Below are 23,498 nucleotides of genomic sequence, written 5' to 3'. Positions count from 1 at the left end.
GTTTTTTCTTTTTTGAATAAAGGGCATTTTTGTCATTTTCTCAAACCATCACTTTATGAGAAAAATAGCAAAAAAGGGTACTGAAGTCTTTGCAACCACAGCAGACTCCAATGCTTAGTGATGTCAACATACACGGGAATACGAGTCCCATGTGCTTGTATACGTGGTGCTCATTCAAAGCCCCGAACACAGACGTGGGATTCAGTGAATCATTGGGGGGGAACATACACCACCCTCTCACCAGTGAAAGGCACCCACACACCCTATGGGAGTCAAACATAGGACGAAGGGGTGAGTACCTCCTCCCAAAGCCCGCTACCAGTCCAGCAACTTCTGGTGGGTGTTTGTAAGGGGTTGTTCTGATCTAGCATTTACCAGAAAATGTTAGATAACTGGGATATTAATGCATTCTGCTTCATATCCCCATGCACTAGTTATCCTACTTTTCTGGATAAGCGCGTTCTCGTGAACACATTCTATAGGCGCATGAAAAACCATAATAGCTCGACGAATTTTCCTGTTTCGCTCCAGTTTTCCTTACATTCTGTTCCCTCTAAACTACACAACGTGGCACATGCAGGTCTTTCTTTATCCGCAAGAAGTTGATAAGCTCCATCAATTTACAAAAGTTTGTAAGTTTCTTTATTATAGTGCTTACCATGGAGAAATTACAGAGTCAGCCAGTAATCTATGCCTAGAACTTACACCAGCATTGCATTATAGTTGTCTGTGGCTTTACATATTCAGCAATAGGCCTCAAACAAACCTCATCGCATATGACCTTTTTCTATCCTTTCCTCTTCCCCTTCACTTCATATGGATTAAAGAATCCAACCCTGAATGAAGTTATTCTCGGCAGCCACAGTCCTAGCAATATTGCTTGTGCCATCAGGAGGAACAAATTGGTGGTACCTGTTTGAAAAAATTTAATGCATGGTGTTAGGGATTCTACCAAGGTTGATCCACAAAAGGCTATGACATAATTCAAAATTTGCACAAGGCTTGCATTGTGTGAAACTTCAGTGGAGCATCTGCTTCAGGAATAAATGTTCCAACGTCTTTTTCTCCATGAGAAATGGAGAAACCACCCCCGGAGTAAGAGACCTGGCCGTGCTGGACTATGCTTGCCAATCTATGGTAGCTTCTCCGACAGTGTAAAACTGTGGAGCACACCTCTCCCCCAAGTTGTCGCCTTGCTTCAGCTATAATGTGAAGGGCTGATGCAAGATTTGAACTTAGACCACCCGTCTAGCAGGCTAGGCTCCATTGCACTACGCCAAACCCCTTTGGGGCAATGTTCCAACATCTTGGTTGGCCAATAATGATGAAGGCCAATGGGATGATAGACCATTTTCACCATAAAAGCAGTTAATTTCACTCATAAAGAATGAAGAATATAATGACAAAGAATGAAACCCTATTTGCAAGGTTGGTTCGCAGTCAATGTGGTTGGCTTGAGCAGCATTCATGTTGAGTGAGTTGTTTCCAACAACTACACCAGATTCCCATGAAGAAGATCCCGGCATGCTCCTGAACACATGTCCTTGTGATTCTAGCTGATACAAGAAGCAACAATTTTTTCACTCATTTGGGAGGTCATCAATATACAATAGAACAGTTTAGTTTATTCAGAACTTGACAGATCACAAAACCGATGAGATTATCCAGTAAAAACCTGGTTTTTTAGTTGCTTGTTCACGTCCCCAAGATGACGTTCCTAGCCAAGTTGAAGAAAAAGGCGTCCAAGTTAGTTAAAATGCAGAGTCCAAAGAGAATCCAGAAATACATGACAAAACTTGATTAAAGAATGTATCCGGGCATGCTTTTTGGATTTTAAATCCATCATTTAATTGATTGATTTGAAGTCTAGAGACAAAGTTCACATTGTACATAAAAGGACGTATGCATAGTTAATAATCTGTACATCGTGACTACAGATTTCAGAAATCAAACTTGCGGCCAGGCCGGATCAGGTGCAGTCACATCTCACAAATGCAATGTGCGGCTGCACCTAATAACCCTCCATCTGCTGTTGTAAACATTGTACATAAAAGGACGTATGCATAGTTAATAATCTGTACATCGTGACTACAGATTTCAGAAATCAAACTTGCGACCAGGCCGGATCAGGTGCAGTCACATCTCACAAATGCAATGTGCGGCTGCACCTAATAACCCTCCATCTGCTGTTGTACAGGCTGTACAACAGCAGGTGGAGGGGGTGAAAAGATCAGGTGCAATATGATGACACAAAAATTTGTGCCTTACGCACCTGATCACCCTCCATCTTCCAGATAGGGCCTGTCAGTTGTAGGACCCGAGACCTGATGGAGGGCGATCAGGTGCTTAATGAACAAATTTTGTGCCATCATATTGCACCCGATCTCGGTGGAGGGTGGAAGTCCAGCGGCACATTGCAATATTTGTGCAATGTCATTGTGCCTGATCCCAATCCACACACGACAGGTGTGGAGTAGCACTGTCGGGTGGGCCTGCCCTCCCTAACCACTATAAGGTGAAGCCAATTAGGGCTTGATCCTGGTGATTTCCTTGTCATAAAAAGAAACTAGAGTTTTTGGAATATGGGGGACCAACCATCTTTGTAACTTCATTTCAGAATTCAATCACATACCTTTTTCCTTAGCTCGTCCATTTGTTCCATCATTATCTGTGTCTGCATTGATAACAAAGGAATGATTAGAGACTACATTTCAAACCAAACTATTATGATCTAAATCCTGTTACAATGGTTTTCTCTAGACAATTCAACCTCGCAACTTGATAGGAGATTATGTAAGAATAATCATTTTTTAAATAAATGGTCTAATACATTGATTAGGAAAAACTAAAGGTTTACAATTTTGATGAAATGTTGTGACTATTGATAACCTGCATGATCGAACTTATTAGATAAGGTGAACCGTGCATTCTTGTTGATTTTCTCTTTATGTTTGATATGCATTCTGCACTTGGTTTTGGTGGCACGTTGTAATTTGTGTTAAGAAATTTGTAGTATCCATGTATACTACAAAACAGTACTTACAGTTATATATTGCATCCCATTTAAGACAGAAATGCGATGCCAGGATTCTTGGTATAAAAAAAAGAGAGAAGAAAACAAAGATGCTTGTTTCTCTTTTTGAAAGAAGAATAAATTACAGATATATGCAATGGAAACGATACCACTTTCGTGCCCCGAGGGGGGTTGACATAGTGAGATTGGGCCTTGGCCACTTACCGGCAGCTAAGGTCTGATTCCCATGACCGGGACCCCTCTGTGCAAGCCGATGGCCAACATAGGTCCTGGGGAAGGGGCCCTAGTATCGGAGTTTCATGCCTCCGGCACGATGACCGTAGGTATGGCAGGCTGAGCCAGCATGATATGGTCTTTGTGCCGGGTGCAGTTTCTCTGGGTCATAAATAAAAAGAAAAAAAAAAAACGATTCTACCTTTCTTTGCCTGGCCTGTGAGAGTGCTGTCTCAAGCTGCCTCTCCAATTGTTGCAGTTCCTTCACACTCAATGGCCCAAGATCCTCTCCCAGTAGATGCCTACAAGGAAAGATGGCATTGGACTACCCAAAGCTTGCGTGCACCACAAGAGAAATACCACTGTTTTCTATTATCCTTTACCTCTGAGAACTCTGTAGAGCTTCATATCTTGCCTTCAGCTTTGCAACTTCTTGGTACCAGTTCTGTTATCAAAGTTAACAGTACCAGATTAAAAACGCTCACTACACTATCAGAAGTCTTTTGATACCATGTAACATTCAAAACAAACGAAAGAAAAAGAAGAATAAAATTTCAAAAGCTACTGTTGCCCATGAGCTGTGGTCAACCAATGCATGAATAACACAGATATATACACACTTACACATGGATGCACAGAAAATTCTTTCTATCTTCAACGAATTTCTTTCCCTTAAAAAAATGTTTTTTTTCAACCCTGCCTATCTTCAATGAATTTCTTTCCTTGATAAAAAAAAGGTTTCTAACCTACCATTTGCTATAGCCTTTTGTTAGTTGTAGAAATAGATTTTAGGAGTGGACCACTATCTCAAGGAATAGCGTATGAATTGCTACTTACAACCATATGCATGAATAGGCATGTCTTTGGAATTATTGATAATACTATATACTAGCCTCATTGATTTTCAAATATTGCATATACTTTGTAGATTTGAGTCTACTAGCCCCATTAAGTGATTTTGATATTTAGATAGGTTTTTAAAGAATCTAAAAGCCAATGGTCCACAATACACCAAAAGTTCACAGCCAAAAAGGCAATTGTTTCATGAAAACAGTTAGACAAAAACATGTCTTCTTAGTAAGCAAATTATGACAAATGGATTTATAAAAGTTTGCTTCAGTAAATAACCTGAACCATTGTCTTTTTCGTAAGTACTGTGGTACTATAGTAGTACCCAAAATAAGCCCCACAAAGACACCAATACAGAATGAAAAATTGGCTTCAGCTTGAGCAGACTATTAAATGTTATTTAATTTGTCATTCGATGACAAAGGCATGTATTGAATAAGGACGTCTAGAATGAATTGATAAGATTTTCAATACATATACACACACGCACATATAAAATATTTAAAGAATGGGGTTTTTGTTGACATACCTGTGTTTCTCGAACAGATATATTATTATCCAGTGGATTGTAATTGCATCTCTGGTACCTCTCAATTGTTTTGCTGAGACTGTGACAAGAATAAAAAGAAAAGGAAAGTTGTACCATTACACCTTTCTATCCACAACACCATCATACAAACAAACAACTTGAGTCATGAAGGCTCTCTAAGGCAAAATGAGTTCTTTTAATTTTTCCAATAGCCATTTTCATTGATAAGCAATTGAAGGTACCAAAAATAAAATAAAAAGTCATGCCCAATCTTCATCATCCACTTACTCTTGCGGGTTATCTTCTTCTGTTCTTTCTTTTTTAAGGGAAAGCAAATAGTGTGATACTTATCTTTACATCTCAAGAATGCCAGCTGTCCCTCTACGGTGAAGGGCGATTCCTCATCACCCTTTGCTCATTTGTAACTTACTTTTCTGATACTAATTAACTTTCAGAAAAAAAAGATTGTTACCTTTTCCTCTCCATTTCACTGATATTTTATCCTCACATTGTCTTTTTCCTTATCGTGTTCGGTTTTGCTGTTCCTTCTTTAAACATCATGATACCTCATCGTTCTGTTGCTCTCGTTACTGTCTGATTTTATTAATGAATCTTCAGTTCTCTCAAAAAGAAAAAAAAGTTGATCATTATGTCGTGTTTCTTTTTTAAGGAAAAATATTCAGATTTGTATTCAGAAGGGCAAATAAAATACAGCATAAACGACGAGATCACTCCATATCAGTTTTACATATTAATATATACCAAAGTGAAGAAGAAGCGGTTCAGATAGATTTGACCACTTCAAGCGTATCCGTTGTCGAAGCTCAAGCAGGGCTACATTAGCCAAAACTCGGCTTGGCAGCACACTTTCCATGCGGCGCCTAGCATTTCTTTGCATATGTCCATGTTCGAAATGCGTAAAAGCTCCATAATCCATTGGCACTATTTTCCTTCAAAGTTTAACCGATCCGAACATGCAAGAAGGAAGTCTCAACGAACCATGTCGAAGGCCTTGGAAAGATCCAACTTGAGCAAGAATGATTTTGTACATGCTAAGTGCATGGTATGCACGACTTCATGAACTTAGACATAACCTTCGTGCAACCTCCTTCCCGAAAAAATGCAAACTGATTGGAAAACATAATCTTGTCCAAAGCTTTTTGTAATCTTGTGGCCAATATTTTGGAAACGATCTTGTAAATGGAACCACTAAGAGCAATAAGCCGAAAGTTATCCAATGAGTAACAAGACTCATCTTTAAGGATGAGAATCATCATGGATCTTCTAATGACTCTAGGTAGGGTGGCATTAGAATGAAACTCTTGCAATAGGCACCATAGGTCCTCCTTACACACATCCCACAGCACACAAAAGAACTCAATAGGAAAACCGTCTGGCCTCGATGCATTCTCAGAGGGCATGGACCATACCGCACTATGTACCTCTTGTTGTTTGAAAGGCCAAGTTAGGTCTTTCTGGGCATTATCCAAAGCCCGAATCTTCATTCGTTTCAAGTTAGGATTTTTTGATCTCACACATTTATACCTTTCCTGAAATACATTTGAAAAATGACACAAGAGAGCATCACCTTGCACTTGACCATTATCATGCATAATATAGGAAATTTGATTAACTCTTCTACGATTAGAGACAAAAGCATGCCATTCTTTTATCATGGAAGCAATATGATCATGCTTTCTCATTAAGTATTGGCCATGTTGATCGTCCCCCAACTCATCCAACTCACCCATTGCCTTCTCTAATTCTCCAAGTTGCTCCTCCCAAGATTGGAGTTCATAAAATCTGGCTTTTTCTTTTTGCTTAGGACATGATATGAGATTACGTTGCATAAAGTCAAGCTTTTGTGCAGCCTATCTCATTTCTTGTTCAGTTTGCCACCATGATGATGTCATGCCATTGAAGCCCAACTATCTTAGCCACCATAACGTAAACTGAAACCGACCCTTACCCCTTATCCAACCATTGCTCCAATTCAACACAATAGGGGCATGATCTGAAATTGTAAAGCAATCAATAGAGGAACAGACATCATGAAAAGAGTTTAGAAAGTCTCTAGATAGCATGAAGTGGTCAAGCCTATGCATAATTGGTGGGCATTGTTTGTTAGTCCATGTGTACGGTCCTCCCAGCATGTTAATGGCATGAAGATAATTAGCAAGCATGAAATCATTGAATCTTCACATGAATTTGGTAGATGGGTGCATCTGATTTGAATCATTAATCGGCAAAGTGACACGGAAGTCCCCTCCAATTATCCAAGGAAGCAAAGAACGTGATACAAGGCTGTCCATTTTCCTCCAAAATAGCCTTTTAAAAGGGCTTGTAATAGGTCCATAAAGAAAGGAGAGTAAACTTTTGAGTGGATCCGGCAATATCAATATCCATAGTAATTGAGTAGTCTCATGAGCTACATTATCAACCAAGATACAATCCTTCAACATGATCAATAGCTCTCCCCGAGCAACCCTTAGATGGTGAGAAGACGAACTTGGCTTCTCTCCGGATACCCTGAATGAATTGATCCCCCATTCGTTCCAATTTAGTTTCACAAATACAAACAATATCAAACCCTTCTTGCTTTATCCAATTTGCAAGGAAAGTTTGTTTTTTCAAACCACCCAACTCCTGTATGTTCCACATAGCAAGCTTCATTGAGAACAAATTGATGTGGCCCAAGACCATAATGTAGGACTAAAAAACCTTATGTGGCAAGTTCCATGGCCTTGCCCACAATTTCTACTTGTATTTGTTGTTCGCCTTCCGAGCAAAGATTCGTGCCCGTACATGATATAATTGCATCCAAGGAATCATTCAAGGTTGAGGTCTAATTGATTTGACCTGCACTATTTCCCGCATCATTTCCCAAACCGGGCAATGCGGTCCCACCCATCCTTGCCACATCATTTGAGCCACTACACGGGAGATTGACCCACACCTGAAACTCGCCTGATTTGGCCAAATTTGGTATTTCTTCCTATTGATTCTCTTCATAAAATAGTGCATTGGGTACCTTTTTAAAGTTCTCATCATCCAATGCTTGGTATTAGATATTGGTAAGGAATTTAACTCCATGAGTGTGCCAAAGAAAAAGAACCCTTATTGGTGATGATATGGCATCCAAGTAGGCACTGAAGGGCCTCGTGCTGGACTCCTCTTTTCCTGCTGCTTTTACATAAGACTCGAGCTTAACATATAAAAATGAATTAATACTAAGAATGTACGATATTGATGAAAAAATTACTCATAGGATACAAAACGAGAAGGATGAATCAAGGTTCTAGAGCTTCTACATTCCTGATAGAAAAGATGAAGACTCCAAATCTGGTGGTTGGATTCAGCTGACATGGGAATACGATCAGAATTGACCTCTTCTCTTCTTTCAGGATGTTCCTTCACTTGATCTATAAAAGAAATTTCAATGACATTTTCTTGTCTTCTTGAGTAGGTTTGTCAAAACCAAATCTCTCTAGGTTGGACCCGCTCTCCTTGAATCTCCACCATTTTATTCACATCTTCTTTTTCACCAAAATGAACCAAGAAGGACAAGTCAGTCTCATTTTCAAACCGGGCAATGTGGTCCCACCTATCCTTGCCACATCATTTGAGCCACTACATGAGAGATTGGCCCATAGCTAAAGCTTGCTCGATTTGGCCTCATTTGGTATTTTTTTTCATTGATTCCTTTCATAAAATAGTGCATTGGATACCCTTTTAAAGTTCTCATCATCCAATGACTAGTATTAGATATTGGTAAGGAATTTCAGGTTCATGCTAGATCCACATTAACTCCATGAGTGTGCCAAAGATAAAAAAACCTTATTGGTGATGATATGGCATCCAAGGGCCCTATGCTAGACTTCTCTTTTCCTGCTGTTTTTACATAAGACTTGGGCTCAACATATAAATGAATTAATGCTAAGAATGCACGATATTAAGAAGAAAATTACTCATAGGATACAAAACAAGGACAAATCAAAGTTCTAGATCTTCTAAGTACTTGATGGAAAGAAGGTAGGAAAGATGAAGACTCTAAAATCTGGTGGCCGGATTCAGTTGACACGAGAATAGGACCAAAATTGGCCTCTTCTCTTCTTTCTAGATGTTCCTCCACCTTAGTTGTCATGGCCGCTAGGCAGAGCCTAGGTGGTGTACCCCTAAAAAGCCTAGTCAAGGCCTAGGTGGGGTCTAGGAGGTACCCCAAATAAAAAAACAAAAAAACATACAAATACGTATAAAAAACTATAAAATTTAATAACAAACATTCATACAACATAAAATCAATCAACAATAAGCAATAGACAAAACAAAATATGTCACCTAGCACTTACAATTATATACATATATAATTGCTTAAACATATATTATTGGTAGTTCACTAATTTTTATGGAATGCTTAGTTACTAGTTCAAAGTATTTATTTTGACTAGAAAATTTATATGATAAAGTTTAATTATGTCTATCTTTGGTTTCATAGGTGCTTATATTTGTAAGAAAAATAGGAGTATTTAGAGCCACATATCCATACATCTTTCTCTCTCCCTCAAATTACTTCTGATATTTATATATTAGATTATATTCTTTCTATCTGGTTTTTAGGCAAAACAACACCTTTTGTTACTGTGTTCACAAGAAATTGGAAGGAGGAGAGATCTTAGCTCACATGCAAACATTGAGAACATTGTTATAGAGTCATTTCAATCACCATTTAAAGGGATTAAATCTACAACTTCTTATGCATTAGGGAACATTATTGTAGGGAATCTATCAAAGTACCTACCATTTATTCTTGATCAAATTGATAACCAACAAAAGAAACAATACCTTTTGCTCCATTCTTTGAAAGAGGTTGTTGTCATTATGGTATGAACAACTTTGATCCATGTAGTGAACTTGGCAACCTGAAGTTGAAAATCTTATTATCCTTTTGTTGGTTATTACAAGACAGACAATAGATATAAAGATAGAAATGTTGAGAAATTTTTTAAATTGCTCTTTACTCACTGTGAAAGTGACGAGGAAGGAGTTCACAATGTTGTGGCTGAATGTGTTGGGAAAATTGCTCTTATTGAGCCTAAGAAGCTTATACCTACATTGAACATCTTGTATCTTGGCTTGTCTAAGTCTTGAGTGGGAGTATGTGCCATACTTATCATTTTTGTAGCTTGTTTGTTTTCAGATTTTATACCATTTTAATATGAAAATGTCTCTGCTTTTTAGTTTGTCAATTGCTTTCATGTTTTAATGTTAATGTTCATCTTTCTGATACTTCTTTATCCATTCAGGTCCGAACAACAAGCCCAACTGCCTTTACTAGAGAGAGAAAAAATGAGAGAGAGGCGTATCTTTTTTCTTTTTCTTGCTGCAACAAACCAAGAGAGAAAGAGAGAACGAAAGGATGAGAGAGAGAGAGAAAATGAAAAAGGGCACCACCCTTTCCATTTTTATATTACCTTTTTGGAAAAAGGTTGACCAAATTAAAAAATAAATAGTCAAAAAAGGCTTTTCATCCTTAGCGGTACTAGCCTAGGCATCACCTAGGCGATAAAAGAGGGCCCCACTACCCAAACTCAAAAGCCTAGGCGATGGGGCTACAACTAGATTTCCTAGGCCGCCTTTGACAACAAAGTCTTCCACTTGGTCTTTAAAAGAAATTTCAATCACATTTTTTGTCTTCATGTGCAGATCTGTCCAAACCAAACTCTCTCTAAATTGAACCTGCTCCCCTTGAATCTCAAATATTTCATTCATATCTTCTTTTTCACCAAAAAAAATCAAGAAGGACAAATCAGTCTCATTGCTTATCTTTTCTTTATACTGGATGAAATATAACATATCCTCATGAAAAACAACATATTGGGATACTCACACCCTCTTTCCAACAAGATCATAACACTTATACCCTTTTTGAACATTAGCGAAACCAAGAAGGCAACACTTTACAATTTTAGGAGACAATTTATCTCTATATCTACCAGGTAATAGAACAAAATATATGCATCCAAATACTCTCATCAGATCATAATTTGGAGTTTATCTATATATTTTTTTAAAAGAAGATATACCCTTAAGCACACTTGAGGGCATACGATTTATCTGATAGATACCCAGTTGAATTGCATCTAACCAAAATACATTCGGCACTTCACTCCTAAAAAGAAGAGCTCTTGTTGTTTCCAGGATATGTCTATTCTTTCTTTCAGCCACTCTATTTTGCTCAGGAGTGTAGGGACAAGATCTTTAATGAACTATACATTTCTAGTGCAAGAAATTTTCAAATGCACAATTGACATATTCACCACCAGCTCAAAGTGTCTTAATCTTAGTACCAAACCGGTCAATCATAACACAAAAGTTCTCAAAATTTTCAAAAAGTTCACTTTTATTTTTTATAAAATATAACCAGATAAATCTTGTATAATCATCTATGAAGGTAACCAAATATGATAATGTTTTTTTTAACAAAACAGGTGAAGGACCCCATAGATCCAAATGCACTAAATCAAAAGGACTTTTTAATTTACTATTACTAGATCCGAATGACAATACATGATCCTTTGCCAACATACAACTCTTACAATCTTTAATATGATTTGATCCAATTAATTTAGGCTCACAAAACTTTCTAAAGATACCAACTTCTGCAACCTAGAGATGAAAATATCACCCAGTCTTTGGTGACACAAAATAGACTCATCTATGATAGAAACTCCTAATCTTATCTCAGGCTTCTTCTGCTCACTCATATTCATGCAATCCAGGTAGTATAAGTCTCCCTGTCTATGACCAATCCCAATCTTTTTTTCTTGATAATTAATCATGTACCACACAACCAAAAAGAGATAAAGTAACATTACATTTAAGCTTGGTACTTTGACCAACAAAAATATAATTCATAGCAAGGGATGAAATATGTTAAACTTGAGAAAAATTAATCTTAATATTGAGATAAGAATCAAAAGTGATGGAACTTACTTTTAACACAAATACAGAAGAACCATCTATAGTGCAAAAAATGATACTACAAGGCTGACAGTTGGTTAGAATAGACTCATGGGATGTCATGAATCTTCTGAGTCTATTAACCAACCGGAGGAATAACCTGAGATACTTGAAAATGTAGAAAGTTGAAAAGAGGCATGAGTAGTAGAGAAAAGGGCTACGATTGATTAGGCAGAAAGTTGCAATTACTGAATATGCTATTGCATTTTTTGTTGCACCTTTCCAACAACTGAATCTGACCATCAATCTTGCAGCTAAAAGACCAATAGACTGAGCTTCAATGTTAGAGTGATCATTTTTGGGCTTTATGCCCTCACCATCAGAAGATATTGCATAAACTTCACCTTTATTTTTCTTGAGAATTGAATATTAATTTTTATATGATCAAAATTCTTACAGTAATGACATTGAATAGAGCTCAGGTCACCTCTCATTCTAAAACTCAAATTACCTCTTCCCTCAGCTCTTCCACAACCTCTGCCACCCAGTTGTCGAGAAACCACCATGACATTGTCACTAGATGAATAGGCTCCAAGAGACTTCATCCTAGTTTCTTCTACAATCAACTCTACTATGAGTCTGGTGATAAATGGTAAATAAGAATGGTGCAAAATAACACTCCTTGTTCTATCAAACTCTGGTTTGAGCATCATAAGAAACTCAATAACCCTCTCATTTTTTTTTATGTTGGTTAATAAGTCTCAAACAAGTTTGACATGAGATACATGTCTGACACTTCACCCATTTTTCATATTTTGTTTGGCCCTCTATAAGTGCAAGGGCATCCTGGATTTTTTGCATATCTGAATAAAATTCTTCATTTGGCTTACTTTTTGGCACATACTCTTTAATTCTTGAGTGAGTTGATAATGCCTTGCCCAATTCTCTTACTTGTAGACTTGTCTGAGGTACGCTCAAGCTTCTTTGACCTTTTAAAACTTAGAGAGATTCATAGCTATTCTCTTCTCTACTGAACCCAAAATTCATGCCTTGAACCTTGTATTATTTATAACTCATTCCTCTATTCCTTTATCAAAATCTGCATTAGTGGACTTGGGTTTCACCTTCGAGCCATCCACATATCCTTCAAACCTTTTTTTACACAATTACGACGGTCATAAAGTTTGCTTAATAAGCATAGTTTGTCCCATCAAGTTTCATAGAAATAATATGTATGTCCTCTTTCTCCATACCTCACACAGTCCCTAAACTACAATATGAATTGCATATACGAATACCAATACAATAAGTAATACCAAATGTGTTGTAACAAGAAAGGGTAATTACGTAGTTCAACACAAATCCACCAGCCTGAGATACACATAATGCAATATATAACCAACCACCAGCAACTCAAGCTATAAACACCTAAACTTTAAGCCACACAAGGCAATATATAACCAATGACTAGCAGCTCAGGTAATATCAAGACTTTCAACACTTAAAATAAGAGTAGCATAACACCAAATTTCAATGCATAGTTATAACACAATCACAATACTCTTTACATAAAACCAACTTTAATAATAATAGAACTCAAAGATCACCAAACAACCCATCGGCTAACAGTCTAAGCCCAAAAACACATCATAACATCCAAAATACTCCATCAAAGACAGCCAAGTGTAAACACCTCAAATTTTTCAAGTTTACTTCTGGACACCCCTTTCACAGATGTCAACCTCTTTAGTACAGTATAGGAGTCTAACCCCTAAGTTGATTCCAATTTAGGTGTCATTTTATCCCATTTTACCAGAAAAATTATCATTTTACACCTAGGTTACCCTAGATCCTTGTCAATTAGACCAAACCAAACTCATTTTAAGCTTAGAAGAGTTAGAATATTAGTCATTTCCAGCTCCCCTGAGCTCATGATGAGTAGACCCTATTCATTTCAACTAAATGTGGTTCATTTAATGTAAAATGACCTCATTTCTAGCTCAAATTCAATCTAATTATCCCAGAGTTAGTCAATTCTAGTTGATCCTATTCTTCTGTGTTTAACTTGAGCTCATTAGAAGTTCAAGTGGTCCAACTTTAGTTTAAATTTGTTTTTCCACATTATTGGAGTGTATTTTTAGCTCAATTTAGCTCATTTCAACTAGAATTGAGTTAACCTTTGTCAGACCAGCTATGATTTAGTGTATTTGAGCTCTGGATTTAATTCATCTTAGTTCAGTTGATCATGGTTCTAGTTCAAACCCAGTATTTTGTTCACTACACCTAGTATATTCTCATTGCTTACCTCACTTTGTAGTGAATTTCTCACCATTTCACTTACAATTGTATATGTTTTCGATTATCAGGTCTAAGAGCCTAGTTGAGATAATGTCGTTTTAGTTCATCTGAGTTCACAAACCTTAGAGCCCTATTTAAACTAGTTCAAACCTTGTCTTCTAAGTGTCACTCTACTTCACTACTTCATGCCCCTGCTCAGGAGGGCAAAATCATTTATAATCTTGGTCATTTCCATTCAGAGAGGCAGTTCAGTCAATTTTTAAGCCAGGATGATTTTCAGTTTGGACTCAGATCAATTCTTTTTCCAAGACTATATTTACATCCGAGATCCAACTCATGTTTCAATTCAGACATTAGATCCAATGTTGGATCTGATGACCAATACCCATTTTCTATTCTAGACCTAGATTTTTATCCAGTTCACTATGTTATCTGTATCCAAGAGCCATCTTGTTTTCAGACCTGGATCTTTTATCCAATTTGCTTTGTTATCTATACCCAGAGTCCAATTTGTATTTTGAACCTGGATGATCTCATCATATATCCAGGGTCCAATTATTTACTATTCAGGATTCATTCTTCAATTCTTATCTAATATCCATGATCCATTTCCACCATATTATCTTGATTCAAGATCTGCTTCTATAAGCTCATCATTGATTCAGGATCCAGGTTACCCTTTTACTATCTAAGATCCATTTTAAATGTCTTATCTTTGATCCAAGATCCGCACACCATTTTTAAGTATGAATTATGCTCATTGTTTGGGATCCAGATCCATTTGTCATTTGAAACTTTAGATCCAGATCCGAATTCAAAACTTTATTCTAATTTCAAACTTGGGTTCAAAATTGATCTTTACATTTTCATTTAAACCCAGTGTTTTACATTTGATATTTCAAAATATATTTTTCAAAAATAATGTGTACCAGATCTAGATCCAGATTGGATTTTGATTTGGATTTTGTTAGGCTCGAATTTCAAAATGAATCCAGTCTACATTTGGATCCAGTCCACATTAGATGGGACCCACCCAGGTGGTGTCACTTATAGATTAATTTTTTTATTTTGTTTTATTATTTTAGACAACTTGTTGATTTAGGAGTTTGTCTTTACTTGTTTTTATCTTTTAATTTTAACCTTTTATTATTTATTTTAAAATCAAATATGGACCCCACTCAAATGGTGCCACATTTAGACTTCTAATTCTAATTCTTTTCTTTTGTTAAGTGTTTCAATTAGGTTAAAAAAAAAGTCAAAAAAAGAATCAAATATGGACTCTTCCAAGGAGGTCAATTTCTTCTATTTTGCTAATTTCTTGTTAATTAATTAAACAAATGTGGGACCCATTAGGGAGTCCCTATCCGCTTCTAATGTTTTCTATAAATTGACCCAAGGGACGTCCAACCAAGGCATGCAAGCAAGGCCTCTCTCCTTCCTCTTGATTTTCTTCTTTTCCTCCTTCTTCTATAGTTGTCGCCCCTCCTTTCTTCTTCGTCTTCTTTCTTTTTTTTTTGTTGCAGCGAAGAAGGAACCACAGGTAGCTCCTCTCCCTTTCTTTTATTTTCTTTTCTTCTATTTCTATTATTGTTATTGTTGTGTTTTCTTTCACAGCCATGAGAATGCTGGAACTCGGTTTCTCATAAACCGAGTCCCTCCTTCCAATTGGCTAGAGCAAAATAAATTCCATGCATTAGTTTTACTTTTTATTATTTATATACATTATAGATCTAGATCTACATCATCTTTGCATCCACATACAGAGTCAAGAACATTCAATCTTTTTCTTTTCTTTTATGCATGTTTAGATTAGATTTTATCTTGTTTAATAGCTTGTACTCTAAATCTTGATTTTGAGCTTCATGTTAGCATCGTTATTTTATGTATTTATTTTTATCATTTCAAGATAAATTTTTTATGAGTTATACATTTATATTTTACATGAATTTGGCCAAGTTTTATTATTTTTTGGCATCTTTTGTCTTGTTTTTAAAAATAAAAACCGAAACCTGTTTCCTGTACTGTCTAGCGGCTATTCGCAGCTTGGGTCAACTTGACAGATTCATATCTCCCTAATAAAAGATGATTTTTTAAATCCGTAAAAAGTGACTTCTTTGTCTATATGTCTAATTTATTTTTGGTGAGTTTGATAATTTTTTATAATCATTTGCTATTTTATTTTATCCAAAAACCAGAACCTATTTTTTTGCATCGTCAGACCGTTGTTCATAATCAAGGTCATCTTGTCAGAGTCATATCTCTCTAACCGGAAATGATTTTTCAAATCCGTAAAAAAAGATTTCTTTGTTGTCGTGTCTAATTTATTTTGAGAAAGTTTTTTAATTTTCCATATCTATTTGGTATCTTATTTTAACCCAAAATTGTGATAGGTACATAATATCCTGTTCTGGAACCCATTTCTAATTGTTAATTTAATATCTTTTATTTGAGTACTTATTAAGTTTATTTCTTTATTACATGATGTCTTTAGAGTTGTTAAGAGTGTTCATGTCAATTTTCAAAATTTTAGAAGGTCATTTGATATTTTATTTTGCTATTTTTCAAGAATAGATTTCTGTAGAATCTTGTTCTATAGAAATAAGAGAAGATTCAACCTTTTCTTATTTATATTATCATTTTATAAATAGTTTTTATAGTCTTAAAATTTTATTATTTTCTTGATTATGTCAGGGTGCTCTCCACCCGATTTGGTGTCGATTCAAACTCATTTAGCTTTCGAATTAGACATATTTTAAAACTCATTTCTAAAACCCTGGTTTTTAATACTGTTTTTGCAATTAGTCTAAGTTTCTGGGGGTATCTTAGTCTTTTTACCTTTAATTCTAAAATTTTATTTCATAATAAGTTTAATTTTATAGTCTATTAAATCATACATTTTCATTTAGATTATTTAAAAATTTTGATTTTATGAATGCATGGGAAAGACTTGTTTCAGATGATATCCTCAAATTTTAGATATTATTAGATAAATCCCAAAAAGCCTACATATTTCTACTAACATGTGTGCTGATTTTATAGGAAAATTCAAGACTTTATTTTTTCCTTTTTTTTATTTTATTATTCAATTTCTCAATATAAATTGCAATCAAAGACCAAAAATAGTGGAAATTTTCTTTATTTATGCATAGCTTAGGATTGCATAAGCATATAGTTTATTTTTTTGATATTAACTACTATTGATTGTCATGCATATGCACTTTTTAAATTCCACAATGGTGAAACATGAACGACACGTGCACCTTCTTTTAAGAAGTTAATAAACTTAGTAGAATTTGTATTTATGACCATAGTCAGAATACGAATAAAATTTAAGTTTATTAATCTCTTTTAAGCTACAAAAGCCTGAACATTTAAGTTATTTTCAAAATCATTACATACTTTTAAAATATTTTCCAAAAACTTTCTCTTAGAATTTAAATGAAGTATATTTAAAATATATTTGTGGTCATAGTCATAAATATATGGCAAATTTATTTCATTTGAATTATATAAAGAACAAAAACTCCCTTTTTATCAAAGGAGTTTTTATAAAATGAGAGGATTTATTAATGGTTTTTCTCACATTTTCTTCTTAAAAAGGATTCTAGCCATGCATCATTTAGACTTAGGTTGCATCATGCATGAGCCCACAAGGCCACACACCCCATTATTTGATTTATTTTCAAAATATTTTTTCAAAAAGTATTTTTGAACAATTCCAAGCATGCATCATGTTTTTAATAATTTTTTTTTCAAAATCATGTCATGTGTATTTGATTCTTTCTGCATTCTAGGATCTAGAATAGTTTTTTAGACATTTGAATAAACAAGATATATCGTTCAATCCTTGGTTTAATTACCTCTGGTTAAAGCGTCAGGAACGGTTGAACCTCATACCGACAGGTGGGTCCCCTCTCTTAAGTTTTTCCATATTTTTTAAAACGTAGGCGAGTTTTCAAAAAATGTTTTCAAAAGGTTAGTTGAATTACAAAAGTAAAATTTTGCATGATAACACCAAGACACTCTCAATATCTTTTAATAGTAAAAATGATACAACCCAAACATATATAAAGCATCCAAACCCAAGCAATCAACTTGAATGAAAATACTTCCCAAATCTAGATAAATGCATAAGCTAAAACTAGAAAATATTGAAAAATCCTTAAAAATTTCAATACCTCACCAAATCCAGTGTCATTTAGTACACAAATCTTCTAAAATACTCCTTTACTAAATCAATGACTCATCTACCACAAATCTGGTCAAGGCAAGTCTGACGTGAATCCCAAATATGACATCAACATGCTCCTCACGTCCACCAAGAATAAGCCGATGAAGATGAACAAGTACCTTCTTCAAATCTCCCTTTAGTGATGAGAACATGGTTCTGATACCATGATAAAATTTGATTCTCATGTTAGGGTTTCATAAGAGAGGCACAAGAGAGGAGTTCAGGTAAATACGAGTTTTCGTTCACTAACTGATTAAAAGGAGAGTCCCCCTTTTTTATGTAAACAAAATAGTGCAACAACGAAATAAAAGAAGTGATTAAACTACCATTATAATTATATAAAGTACATAAAACTTCATAATAAAGAGGGGTAGTATACATAGTTTAATTACATATAGTACATAAGTCTTAACATGCGATAAACTCTTCTTTTTCCCTATGGGCTGTTGTTAATGGTCTTCTTCTAGAATCAACACTCCACCCCCATCATGTTCCAACCACATTGTTGCCACTGTATGACCCCCCATGCCCAAAACCACCCAAAAAAGGTTTGGAAAACATTCTCTTCAATGTTGCTCCTCTACCCACACATCCCACCATAAGCTCGTTGAGCACCCATCACCAATTACCATGCTTATCAATTCCATAAAGACAAGCAAGACCAAGATAAGACCTTTCCAAAATCTAAACATTTTTTCAATGCATGTCATGTTCCCAATGCCATGGCCACCGCTTAACTCTGTATTTTGCCTTTTGAGATTTCAACACCAAACCCTCTTTCATGCAAACCACCCACCACCATTTCCTGAGCAGTGCTTCGTTAGCTAGACTGAGCTCCCGAATACAAAGTCCTCAAATTTTGGTTGGCATCCAAATATCTTGCCAACTAACTAGGTTACATGAATTGCCTTCCTTCCGACCCACCCAAATAAATTTTTGGAATACTTTTCGCAACCTCTTTGCAGTTTTCTTAGGCATTACAATAAGTGATCATAAGGTGTTGTGCAACCAAGGTAAGAACATGCTTCACAAGAGTAACTCTCCATGCATGCTAGAGAAAAAAACTTAGCCGACCACATGTCTAACCTCTTATTGTCCCAGTTCTCCACCCCCTGCCCAGTAATTGTCCTTAGACACCCCTAATGCAATGGTGTTCCTAGGCATTTCAAAGGTAAAGTCCCCTCTCCACACTAAAAAAAAATACACGTAGCCAATCTCCCCAGCCGCTCCTCATCATCATTAAAGACCACTACCTAACTCGTGTCCCCATTGATCTGAAGACCTGCCATTTCAGAGAAGCATGTTAAAACCAGCCAAAGTGACGGAAAGTTGGACTCTGAAGCTTCACCAAAAATAATGATATTATCAGCCAAAAACAAGTGAGTGAAGTTGACGAAGCCAAGAAGTGCTAGGCCTTTAATCAATCCCTGCTCACATGCCTCATTCATAAGACATGTAAACCCTTGCATAACCATGATGAAAAGTAACTAGGATATTGGGTCCCCTACCTGGGCCCCTTGGTGGGTTGAAGAAACTCTACTCTCTTACCATGTATGTTCACTGCAATAGAGGTAGAGGATAGTATTTCTCTAATCCATAATCTCCACTTAACCTTGAACCCCAAAATTTTAAGACATTTAAGGAGATAAGACCAACTTAGTGTATCAAATGCTTTCCTCAAGTCAATCTTAAGGAGGAATGACTTCTTCTTTGATGTATGAATAGAGTGAAGAGCTTCTTAAGCCAAAACCACATAATCATGTATTCTTCGTCTTGGTAGATAAGCACTTTGCATTGACGAGACTATAGAAGGTCGCACACACTTCATTATGTTGCCAAGAGCCTTTGTAATAAACTTAAAGGTGGTATTTAATTAACAACGAAATTGGTCTAAAGTTTGTGATCTCACTAGTACCTCATTCCTTAGGGATGAGAAGGAGAATAGATTGCCCCATCTACGAAGCAATTTTCCCTTGGTGTGGAACTCTTAAAACACTTTTAGCAAATCACTACTACATAAGTCTCAAATGGCTTTACAAAATTCAATGGAAAAGCTGTCCGGTGATTTTCCCTGAGGGCAGCTCCCCAACGACCTTTTTGATGCCATCTAGGGTAAGAGCTTCCTCCAGTTTGGAGGAGGTCGTGCCCTCTAGGCCAGGCATGTTCAGCTTGGTAAAAACAAGAATTTTTTTAAAATATCACAAAATATAGTGATAATATTGTGATATTTTTATTTTGACAATGTTTTGAAAATATCACTATTTTTCATCAATATTATCAGCCTAGCTGAAAATGACTATAATATCACAATATTTTCAAAATATCAACAATATCGGTGACAGTCATTAAAAAAGTAAAATTAGGTAAGCTTATGCAATTCCTTAATTAGCCAAAAGATCAAAAAAATATAATTCATTAGGGCTATGATTGAGAGCATGTTTTTCATATTATAGTAAACCTGATCCTCCAAATTACAAGCTTAATTAAATGAAGGTCATACATGATTCGACTCCCTTACCAAATTTAAACAGGATAAAATATCCATCTATACATGAAAACAACACATGAATCATTGACGTACATGCATAATCTCATTGCTAAATGTTTAAACTTGCAATGTTTTTCTTTTTCTAATTAGCAATATATATTTTTTTCATTTTTAATTAGCAAACTAGGGTTAGGCAGATACCTACTTGACCGTCAGATGCATCATTAAAGCTTTGCAAACAGTTGGGATCTAGAAACCACTCGGTTTGTCTTTCAAATTCTATAATAGTTTAAGGTACTGCACTTAGACAACTAAGTACATATGGTTACAAACATTTATTAACAAGCCTACACAGGAACCAAGAAAATCTAAAAATCAAATCCAAAAAGGTCAGCCTCCATAGGAAAGAGAATCCATCATCTTCCAAGAAGGCTGTTTGTGGCTGCTACAGTGTCCTTTCTCAATGACTTAACATAGCATAGCTTTTATCAAGAAGCACCTTAAGTATGTCTATCCAAGTTTCTAGCAATTGTTATGCATGTACGGTCACATGGATACATTTATAGGCACTCTATCATATATAAATACATATATAACAAAAATCAAGTCTGACAAAAACAATATTTTTTTCTTGGATTGAATTTGCAAATAGGGTCATTGACACTTATACTAGTCCTCTAAAATCGATGACCCAAAAAAGAGAGCCCCTTACAATTTTTTATTATCATGTTCGGTGAGTTGTATTCGTAGAAACTCTCTCTCTCGCTCGCGCGCACACACATATAGAGGACAAAATAAAAGGTCAAAGAACACGAGCACGCAAAGCAATGCATGCAATGTAATGTGGTTCTGCTCCATATAACCCATACCCATGTCCACGATCAAAGGTCTCACTTTCTTAGGAGTCCAGCATAGGAGGCATTGACAAAGGCACACTGAGTTCACAAAGAAGATATTATAACCATGTATAAACGCTGCCACATTGGCTAGGGCCCAATATTTATATACTGCATTGAATATGAATATTGTGGGTTGCTTTTCAGAGCTCCATAAGACTAAGTAGCATCCAAAGAAAATGGCATAGCCCTTTCAGAATAAGTCCACAATGCAATATGTTTTTAAGATAATGGAAAATCCATTTTATAGCAATTTCATGGACATTAGTTGGTACATACATATACTAACATACTTTGTCTACATTAAAAGCTATATCTGGCTTTGTCATAGTTGCATATTGCAATGACCTACACTAGAAATAGTATTGAGTCATCAAAGGTGGATCCTGAATATATTGATAGAAGAGAGGCCAAGGGCTATAGGAGAGCACATGGATTTTTCTCTATCTATAAAGGCTTGCATTAACAACTCTAAATTATATTTTTGCTAAGAAAGCATGACTCCTTGTTTTTTAAAGTGTGTTTTAATTCCAATGAGAAACTAGAGCTGGCGTAGATCTTTGAGTGCAATTTTTTCTCCTAGTTTCATGATGAGTTTTTTTTTGAGAGAAAAATAAAATTCATTCATAACTATGGCAAGAAAGACACTGTATATTTTCTTCATATTTCATTATGGTTTCTCATATCCTTGCTTATGTATATTACGAATTCATGTATGGACACTGTATATTTTCTTCATATTTCATTATGGTTTCTCATGTCCTTGCTTATGTATTTTCTTCATCTTTTGGTTAGTCTTGTTGCTTGTCTAATGCAATCAAGATTCCTGGGGATTATGGTAACAACAGGAATCTTGATTGCATTAGACAAGCAACAAGACTCTAACCCAAGATATCTGAATACGTGGCTGCACCGTGAGTTTTGAGAGTTCTTTAAAAAAAAACTCATATGAGAGAGAGAGAGAGAGCTAAATTGATGATCATGGTGATGGTGGTATATGAGAGTTGCCACCATCACCATGATCATCAATTTAGTTCTCTCCCTCTCTCATATGAGATTTACCACCACCAGCATGATCATCAATTTAGCTCCCCCCCCCCCTCTCTCTCTCTCTCATATGAGAGTGACCACCATCCCCATGATCATCAATTTAGCTCTCCCTCACTTTCATTTGAGAGTTGCCACCATCAACATGATCATCTCTCTCTCTCTTTGTACTTTTCTTGCATCAGTCTATAAATCAAAGTATTAGAGAAAAGCAGAGGATGGAACGAAGGAGAAAAGCAATGGAGGCTCCCCACCACATAGATCATGTGTATTAAAAGAGATGGAGAGAAGGAGAAAGCAAAAAGAAAAACTCACCCAGCACTCCCGAACTCATAGAGCTTCCCACGGCTTGAGAAGACGATGAGTGCAACCTCCGCATCACACAGCACGGACAGCTCGTACGCCTTCTTCAGCAGCCCGTTCCTTCTCTTCGAGAACGTCACCTGCCGGTTTATCTTGTTCTCTATCCTCTTCAACTCCACTCTCCCTCTCCCCATTTCAAAAACAACCAATAACCAACCTCACTCCTCTTCTTCTTCTTCTTCTTCTTACTCCTCCCCCGATTTCCTCGGATTTAAACAACCAAAGGGAAAGTTCTATAGCGGGGAAGATTTAGAAATAAATTCTCTGAACCCTTTTCCTTTTAATCCTGAAGCGTAGAAAATAGTAGGGAGTGACTAGATGGAGCGTCTGATAATTCACTCTACTAAAAAAAGGAACAAGGCTAACACGTCCACTAAAATAGGATTGCCTACAGAGGCCCTCCTTCTCTCGACTTAACCTAAATTGTCTATTCCGTGGCCACCACCATGTTGTTTGCTCATTTTTTCGCCTATTCCTTTCTTGCAGACACCTCCTTTTCTCCTTGCCAAATGTGAAATGGAATACCACTTGTTTATTATAATTGTTGGGGTTTCACCCTTTGCTTATTTTACCATTTTCCCAGCCTCGTC

The 23,498-nt window shown here is 36.1% G+C and overlaps 1 protein-coding gene across 1 annotated transcript; it reads right to left on the bottom strand.

Moving 5' to 3' along the window:
* Positions 1 to 821: 821 nt before the first annotated feature.
* LOC149836027 (agamous-like MADS-box protein MADS3) lies at positions 822 to 23,042 on the bottom strand. The gene is made up of 8 exons (XM_090008942.1): positions 22,861 to 23,042; positions 4,626 to 4,704; positions 3,631 to 3,692; positions 3,450 to 3,549; positions 2,633 to 2,674; positions 1,676 to 1,717; positions 1,417 to 1,556; positions 822 to 912 (listed from the first exon to the last, which is right to left on the bottom strand). Exons 1-8 carry the CDS (start codon positions 23,040 to 23,042, stop codon positions 822 to 824), a joined length of 738 nt encoding a protein of 245 aa, XP_089865068.1.
* Positions 23,043 to 23,498: the final 456 nt, after the last annotated feature.

Source organism: Nuphar pumila, chromosome 6, assembly GCF_984573655.1.
Source record: "Nuphar pumila chromosome 6, dmNupPumi1.hap1.1, whole genome shotgun sequence".
NCBI classification, from domain to species: Eukaryota; Viridiplantae; Streptophyta; class Magnoliopsida; order Nymphaeales; family Nymphaeaceae; genus Nuphar; species Nuphar pumila.
This window is presented reverse-complemented; position numbering and strand designations above follow the sequence as displayed.

Coding starts and splice junctions, on each gene's coding strand:
- LOC149836027 (XM_090008942.1), bottom strand. CDS start 23,042: ATGGGGAGAGGGAGAGTGGAGTTGAAGAGGATAGAGAACAAGATAAAC. Junction 4,705..22,860: donor TATGAGTTCGGGAGTGCTGG/GTGAGTTTTTCT, acceptor TTCTTGTCACAG/TCTCAGCAAAACAATTGAGA. Junction 2,675..3,449: donor CACAGGCCAGGCAAAGAAAG/GTAGAATCGTTT, acceptor TTATCAATGCAG/ACACAGATAATGATGGAACA.